General features: G+C 43.1%; 1 protein-coding gene across 1 annotated transcript; it reads left to right on the plus strand.

Moving 5' to 3' along the window:
• Positions 1 to 582: 582 nt before the first annotated feature.
• Positions 583 to 8389, plus strand: LOC138209847 (neurofilament heavy polypeptide-like; the record flags this gene model as incomplete). Its single annotated transcript, XM_069168639.1, has 5 exons — positions 583 to 748; positions 2202 to 2412; positions 2623 to 2785; positions 2902 to 3024; positions 7112 to 8389. Coding segments are annotated over 5 exons (1941 nt in total), but the record flags the coding sequence as incomplete, so codon positions are not given.
• Between the last annotated feature and the right edge of the window lie 637 nt (positions 8390 to 9026).

A 9026-nucleotide genomic window follows, 5' to 3' on the forward strand; every position in this document is an offset into this window, starting at 1 on the left:
GCTTCGTACATGCAGCTTGGACCGTTGCCCATTGGCTCCGACACAGAGCTTCCTTTCTTACACGTTATACCCTCAATGTACAGTGGCGGCCATTGTGGACGTCTCCTGTATCCCGTTAAGTGCTGCGAGACCATTTAAGATCACTTTTAAGATGAACTTTTTTGATCCTCTGGGGAACTTTGGGTCATTGCAGCTGCAGCGCCGTCATCTATTTTAGATTTAGAGACTTTGCAGATATATTTTAAAAGGTCCTTCGCAGTGATTTCTATCCAGTTTGTAGGATGATGCACCTTCTGTAAAGCTGATGGAGGAAACATCTGAATATACAGTATTTAAACACTAATTTATGCACAAATACAAACATGAAAGTGAGAAAGCAGAACTTCATTAGTTTGTGTCTTTGGTTTCCATAGTTTCTGTGTAACGTACAAATATTCAGTAACATTACCGGAAGTTTCAACTTCGAGATTTTACTTCTTTACTTGAATTAAGCTGCCGTGTCACGTGCAGGGCAGCTACGTTGTCGTGAGTTGTTTGCTGAAGATGTACTGACGGTGTTCCTCTCTCTCCTCCCTCCTCTCGTCAGACCCAGTGGATGTGTTGAGGGCTCTGCAGGTTCCCTCTCTCCCCGAGGGCGTGAAGAAAGTCCCCGGCTTCTGCACCTCCCGTCGCTCCAGCAGCCCCGATCACGCTTACCGCATCACCAAGAAGGCCCAGATCTCCGCCCCCACCAAGCAGCTCTTCTCAGGTAGGACTCACCTGGACCGGGACGCCGGGTCGTTGGTTTCACCTTTCAAGTTTCATGATTCATAATTGCATAATGTTGAAAGATTGTTCATACTGGAAGAAGAAGAGTCTGACGTCATCAGGGTTGTTTTCTCTGACACAGAAGACGTTATAGAGCAGTAAGACCTCATGATATGTTATTATAAATAGGTTATGAGATTGTTTTACAGAAAGGCAACTGACTGAATAGCCGTTGATTTGTCTTTGTTGTTATAACCATAGTTAATAGCAGCAATTACAAGGTGTGACAATCACTTTTTTATGAAATAAATGGGAAAAAAGGTAGACTACAATAAAAAATAAAATAATAATAATAATAATAATAGTAATAATATGTATTATTTATATAGTGCTTCTAAAGGTATAAAAAGATGCTTTACTAAGTTTTTTTTTTTTTAAGTATTTAACACAAACAGACTTCACATTTTATTTCATAGACTACTTAAATATAAGCAAAGCAAGCCGCTAAAGTCATATCACTGATTTCCCCTGCTGGCTGTCACATGCTGTAAACATGTTTCCATGGCAACATCAATTCTTCCCAAGTGAATATAACCAAGTTCTGATAGTGTCTTAAAATGTTTGTATTTGTATTCAAAGACAAGTTTCTGAATATCAGTAAAACATGTTGGTGCTTGTGTTTTTCAGATTGCACAACATAATATTTATGACCTGATGGGTTTTGTAAAAATGTGCAGCAACTCTGCTTATTGTATAATTTTTAATATGGAAATATCAACTTGTGATTATCTTGCAGGTGTCTGTTGGTTAAAACCAGACATCTCAAACCAACAGTTGTTCCCATCAATAGTTTCATCATCTTCTGTATAGGTGGGCAGCGGTATCCATGGTAACAGCAGACCAAACTATTGGCATTCACACAATGCAGCACTTTATAGCACATAAAGCTTCAGTGGAAAACTTATTTGATCATAAAACGTTACGTTAAACCAGTCGTATGAGTCTGTGGTGTAAAATGAGCTTTAGATTTAATATTTCTCATGAATTCCAGAGTGAAACCGACAATTATCGTTACAGGTTTCTATTTCTGTCTGGAAGTATTTTAAACTGAGCTTAAGTGTTGTGCGCTCTGCTAGATTGCTCGTGGATATAAAGTATAATTATGTGTTGCAGCGTAGGAGCTGAGTGAAACAGGAGCCACAACAAATTAACTGTAGAAAAAGCGTCTGACACCCAGGGGACATGAGAGAGTAGCACTTACATGGTTTATGAAGAAATCCTCAAGAGTCAAAGCTGATTTTCAGCTCGTTTTCTGCAGTTTATTCTTCCTTCTCTCACCTGTTAATATGACCTGTTATTGTTAAACCAAATAAAAGCAAAAAAGACCACTTTGAGACCAACGCATGCAGGACGATATTGATAAAATATCCACCCCTCCGTTCCCTCGTCCGCAGGTCTTTTCCCGGAGAACTTCTCCATCATGGCTCTGGTGAAGCCCCAGGCCGGCCTGCAGGCCTTCCTCCTCTCCATCTACAGCGAGCAGGGCATCCAGCAGCTGGGCATCGAGCTGGGACGCTCCCCCGTTTTCCTGTACGAGGACCAGAACGGCAAACCGGCCCCCGAGGACTACCCGCTCTTCAGAGGCGTCAACCTGGCTGATGGCAAGTCAGTAACCAGCGGCAACCAGTTTGTGACTGGTTGAGATGACGTGATTGGGGTCATGTGGGTGTGAGTGGTTGGGAACAGTATGTGTGTGAGTGTTGGTTGGAAGGTTTTGATACCTTTTAATTCAGGACTGTGGTCACATTACACATTTATTTGCCTGCGGTTCCTCCTCCTCCTCCTCTTCTTCCTCCTCCTCCTCCTCGTCTCCAGGTGGCATCGCATCGCTTTCTCTGTTTCCAAGAAGAACGTGACGCTGCTGCTGGACTGCAAGAAGAAGATGACGCGCCCTCTGCCCCGCGGCAACAACGCCGAGGTCGACACCAACGGCATCACCGTGTTTGGAGCCCGTCTGCTCGACGAGGAGGTTTTCCAGGTGACGACCTTTAACCGGCGACATCATATGTTTGTTGATGTTTTACTGTGGCTTTTCTTGAGGTCACATTTATTATATACAAATTCGAGCTGTATCCGTTTGTTTTTCCTCCACAGGGAGACATCCAGCAGCTGCTGATCGCCTCCAACGCCCAGGCTGCCTACGACTTCTGTGAGCACTACAGCCCTGAGTGTGACTCCCCTCTGCCCAAGACCCAGGCTCAGGACCCCAACACATACGTGAGTAACACCAGCACAACACCATCAAACACACACGTATGGAATCAACATTTTCCTCTTTTACACAAATTAATCAAACAATCGCCCTTCCCAGTAAATTAATTATCTGGAAACCTTCCCGCAGGGTTCAATAAATACCCTTTTTATTTCACACTCATCTCATATAAAGTTCACTGCAGGAGTTTTTCCACACAAATCCCCCGACATCAGCAGAACTACTGAGTGGATGACCTCACACTGTCACGGCTCATCATTTGTCGGCTCATCTGTAGCTCCAGTGAAACACGCCCAAACAGAAGCTGTGGACTTTGTTTTTCATCTCTGGGGAGCTTTTAAAAGATGAATTACTTCAGAGGATCTGAACAGTTTGAAAATACTTGTTCATTTATTTTGCAGCTACTTCTGTTTTCCCTTTACAGAATAGAAAATGTTGAAATCAGAGGAAGATATGACAGAGAAATATATAGCCATAGGAAATCCAGAGAGTTCATCCAACTTGTATCATGATCATAAATAAATAGAATTTCTATCAAATTTATTTTTTAACTTGTGAACTGGCAATTTAGGCCAGTGGTCAGTAATGTTTTGCATAAAGTTCCTCCTGAATTACCGGGTTTCCTCTCACAATGAGGTTTCAAAATCAACTCTTTTGCTTTTATATTTGGCTTGTAAAAATAAGACTCGTGTTAAAAAAGCTACTGTATATAAAAATAAGGTGTAAAAGTGTAAACAAAAGCCACGCTGAAGGCACCAGTCGTCTGAGAATGAAGTCCTCAGGTTCAGTTCGGGTCGTCTGATTACGTCATCAAAGTGCTGCTCTTCCTCTCCTCTGTCTTCCTCGCGCATCCCTCGTCATCAACAACAGTTTGTATCCATCCGCTTTCCTCCTCACCTGCGCAGTCTGTGTGTCGCTGGAGGAAGTAAAGAGAAAAAGCAGAGGCGTGTGTCAGATCATGTGCTCTCTCCCAGGAACGCTACTCCTCTGATTTGCAGCAGTGGATTAGCTGTCGCTGGAACACAGAAAGGTCGGGGAAAGAGGATGATACAAGCGAAACATCAGCGTCTTTCCCCCGTTTATCTCCCACAGACTGAAAGAGAGAGGACTTGTTCGGGGCATAAAAAAAAATGCAACTTTAGTTAAATTCTGATCAAGTTGAGAAATATCAGATTTTGAAGATGGCTTAAAGGTGGAGCCTCTTTGCTTACTGAGACTGGGTGTGCACATCACATGCATCATTCTTTTTCCATTAAAAACATTACTGATATCTGGCAGCTTCCCTGAAAGCAGCTGCATCAGAGAGCTCACGTAGTCAACGACTTTCATCTGCCCTCATCCATCCAAAGTACACTTTGTTTTATGAGCCTGCATGCCTGATCTTAAATCAGTATAAGTCGCCACTCGCTGTCCGGATCCCGAACCCCTGCCATGTTGATGCTGTTGAGATGACGGCTTTTTTTTCTTTCTTTTTTTTTTTTTTTTGAATGAATATAACTCAGTGTGGTTTTATTCATTGGCTTTATGTTTTGTTTTTACTGTTTTCTCATTCATCAGGGAAGCCTGTGTACGGACATTTTTAATATCAACTCGTTTTAACGAGCCGCACAGACTCTGATGAATAGAAAAAATGAAAGCTTTGCATTTTGTCGTCATCCCTCTATCACCTTTTTTTCCTCCTCTGCTTCTTCACCTTTATTTATCCCTCCATGACCTCTGCAAACCTCCTCTTCCCGGAGATCCTCTCTCTCCCCTCTCTCTTCGTGCACTCCTCTTGCTCTCCTGTTCCTTCCTTCCCGTCTTTCCATCCTTTCATCCCTCCGTCTCTCTCAGTACTTTGATGAGGAGCAGGATGACCATGAATACCCCTATTATTATGAGGAAACAACAGGCGTTCCCTCCTCCTCCTCTGCACCCCCTCTCCCCGACCCGGGGCCCCCGACCAGCAGGTAAAGAGGGAGCAAGAGAGAGAGGGAAAACACGAGCGGGGTTTTGTGGAAGGGACGGAGAATGAGAGAGAGAGGTATTTAAAAGATAACAAGATTTATAATCCATGAGTTATTGTCAGCTTGTTAAATATTTAAGTGTATTCTAAGTTTATATTAAATATTTCAGGAAGTATTTGTTTGAAAAATCTAAATTTTTACTCTCCGAAGTCCGGATGCCTCTCTCATCCCTCATCGCTCCAAACCTCCCTTGTTTTATTTACATCTTCTCTTTAATCCAGATCGACCTCTCACATCGTCACCACCATCTCCATCACACAGGATTCCTTTTTGCTCCTTGTGATTTTGATTTTTTTTGTCCTCATGTCATTTATGTCATTATATGTATGTGTGTTCACATGTGGCCAAGTGGCGGCACTGGGGCGGTGTAGGTGCAGCTGTGTTGTCATAGCAGCATACTCAGCATTCGACCCTACTTCATGTGTGTGTCCTGTCCTCTTCTACCTTGAAGCTAACCAAAAGGCCTTTTCCTAAAGACAGTGAAAACATTTTGTGAATTTAAAGAGTTGCACTGAACTTTCTCAACAGCAACGTACAAGTAGAAAGATATATTAGTTATATTAGTAACCTAACAATCTCTGATAACCTCGTGGGGGAACTTTTTGGATGAAGTTATGTCACTAATGCCGTAAGAAAAAGATTCTAGTCTGACATCAAACATTTGCTAATCATTTAAATTAAACTTTTTATTTAATATGATGTCATTACCGTAACAAAATAATGGGTTATCTGACGATTGGTTCGTTGTCTTTGATGACAAACTGAGCTCGTGCAAATAAAAATTATCTTAGGAAACACATAAGAAAATGCCAGAGTTTTCTTTTTTTAAGTGGGTGTTAAGTTGATGAATCATGAAACAGAATAATTTATTTGATTTTCAAATGCTTTCCTGTGGTTGCTTGAATTATCTGACACTCATTGCATGGACCTTTTATGACAAACCCCGCCCATTTAGCATCACAGGTGATTACAACAAAGAAAAAAGATTTGCAATACTATTTATTCAGGTCATTTCATCTTTATTGTCCTGTTACTTGCATGATTTCTTATGAGTCTTGGAGGATGTCGCCGCATGAACCTTCTGTACTCGTGCATCATCTGATTCCAAACTGAGTTTTCAGTCAACTTTTGAATATCAATGCACATGTGTTTGTGTTGGTAAATGCATTCATGGTTGTACGTCTGACCTTTCTGTATTGCATACATGACACACATGTATGCCACAGTCTGTTTGTGTATCTGAGGAGGGTGTATTCCCCTTGGTGGCCTGTTTCCCCTTCACATTTGGGGGAATTTTATTTGTCTGCCCACACTTGTAATTTGCATGTATTTTTGATTGTAGCAGCATGAGTGGTGAGAAATAATCATGTTCAGTACTTTTCATTGTGTGGTTTTATGTGACTAACGTGCACTGCATGCCAGCCTGGCATCCATGCTACTGCTTTTGCATGTCTAAACAGCAGCAACCTTCTTCACTTAATGTTTAATAGCACAGCAAGTCAGTGCATCAGTGATGTGTATGTTTTGTGTGTGTGTGTGTGTGTGTGTGTGTGTGTGTGTGTGTGTGTGTGTGTGTGTGTGTGTGTGTGTGTGTGTGTGTGTGTGTGTACAGCAGCCAGCTTTACCCGTCACCTCAGTGCCTCTGCCAAACCACGGCCTCCAGTTCTAATTAGCACAAAGATGCTGCTTTGTCATTTAATATTGGGAATGGCATTACTGGAGAGACCAGCAAAATAAAAAACTTCAAATAACTTGAAGTCTCAAGTACTTTACATGAATTCAGCATTGAATTACTTTGAGTATTGGTACTTTCCTTTAGATTTCATTTTAATCCTCTGCTGTATCCAGTAATGCCTGTACAGTCTCAGTAAATCATCCCAGCCTTAGCCATCTTTATGTCATTGTTTCTCAAAAACATCCACTCTTGTCTTTCTCTCTCCACCTGTCCATCCCTTGTTTGTGCTTTCCATCCCCCTCCCAACCCCTCCATGTATCTGTCGTCTTCCTCTCTCTCTCCCTGTCTTTGTCAATATGCACTTTTACATACTAAACAACATCTCAACCAAACAATAATCACGGATACTAGAAGAAGGAAGTCAATGGAAAAGCAGCTCCCACTAAACCCACCCCTGTAAAAGCTAAACCCACTCCAGCTAAGCCAGCCAAAGCTGGACAGTTCAAACTCGTAGTTAAGCCACCCATGCCCACCAAAGCTCCCAAGGCTTTTCCAGCCAAGCCGTCCAAAGCAAAGCCCACTGCAGTAGAGATCCTCTTGTCCAAAATCAAACCAACAGCAGCAGCTAAATCTAAACCCACCGCTGCGCCAGCTAAGAACAGCAACGATAAACCAGCCGTTGAGAAGAAGGTAAATGGTGCAACCAAAACCAACGGCAATGGAAAAGCACCTGCAGCAAAATCCAATGGCAATGGCAAAGCTTCAGCAGAGGCCAAGCCTACAGCACAGGCCAAAGTCAATGGCAATAGCAATGGCAATGGCAATGGCAAAGTTGTAGCTGAAAAGAAAGTTAATGGAAATGGAAAATCCTCCGCAGAAAAGAAAGCCAATGGAAATGGAAAAGCCACTGTTGTGTCTAAGACAAATGGCAATGGCAAAGCTGCAGCAGAGAAGAAAGCCAACGGAAATGGCAAAACTGCCGTTGAGGTTAAAGTCAAAGCTAATGCCAAAGCTGAGAATAAAGTCAACGGTGAGGCTAAGGCTAACGGCAACAGCAAAGTTACGACTGTGGTCGAAAAGAAAGCTGTTAGCAACGGGGCTGCAAATCAGGCCAAAGTTGAAACCACTACAAAAACAAAGACTGAGAAAGTTGTTAAAGTAGAAAAGACTGTGGTCAGTGCAGCTAAAGCAGCTGCCAAAGTAGAAGCTACTAAGGCACCGAAACCCGCAAAGGCAACAAAACCAGAACCCACTAAAATGGCCAAAGCTGTTGCTACCAAAGCTCTGGCGGCTAAAACCCAAATGAAAGCAGAGGTCAAAGAGGTTACCAAAGTCAAAACAGTGGTCACCAAAGTGCCTCTGGTGAAACTGACGGCGACCAAAGCGGTGAAGAATGTGGTCAAAAAGGTTTCCATCCCGACGAAGGTCGCGGCGACGTCCGCCCCCGTCCGGCCAACCCCGCCCAGACCCACCAAATCCAACAAGGTGCTGCTGGACGTTAATGTCAAATCCCAGCACAAACCTTTCCCGCCGTTCGACAAGACCGCGCTCAGCGGAAATGCGGTCCCGGCGAAGAAAGTTACCAACGGTTACCAACAGGTACAACAGGAGGGCTCGTGTTTGGGTCGAAATGTCCAGAGTCGTATGTCCCACCTTCCCCGTTTCTCTACCAGCTCGTCCCATCGTTGAGGATCTGCAGCAACGTTCGGTTCCTTCTTTTATGAGTCGTTTGATCTTTTAGTAGGTGGCAGTCATTGTAAACGTTGGTGCAAATCCTCCATGATGGACGATCTGGTGTTCAGAAAGGAAGTCGGTCCCATACCACGCTGGCCGCCTTCTCCTCTGTTCATGTATCATATGATCGTCATGATCACAGCGACTTCTCCGTATGATATGATACACATTGAAGCATGGCTAACTGTGCAGTTTCATTGGTCTTTACTTCCCTTCATACTCCTCCCTTCAAGCTGCTAAAAAACAACAACCTGGATCTCAGAACTTGAACACACTCCGGCACTCCGTCTCTGTTTCTTTTTTTTCTTTTTCAGGGAAGCCATTAAACGTGCCGGTTAGAGTGAATGAGCATGGACTGCTAAAACTGAGAAAACACAAATCACATTTTACACATGTGCAACACAACAAATCTCCCCTGTCACTCTGTCTTTTATCTCTCTTTGTTGTCTTATTTAAACTCATGTGTTTTCTGTCTGACACCTGTCTCCATCATCTATCGTCATATTTTGTACTAAATATGAATGAAGCAGCTTCACAGAAACTAAACACAAGCTTCAGGCGGGTCGTCCACTGGGAGGCCATCTTGGGTGGG

The sequence above is a fragment of the Embiotoca jacksoni genome, unplaced genomic scaffold, assembly GCF_022577435.1.
Source record: "Embiotoca jacksoni isolate LCO1_2020_lvr unplaced genomic scaffold, fEmbJac1.0.p SCAF_41, whole genome shotgun sequence".
Classification (NCBI taxonomy): domain Eukaryota; kingdom Metazoa; phylum Chordata; class Actinopteri; family Embiotocidae; genus Embiotoca; species Embiotoca jacksoni.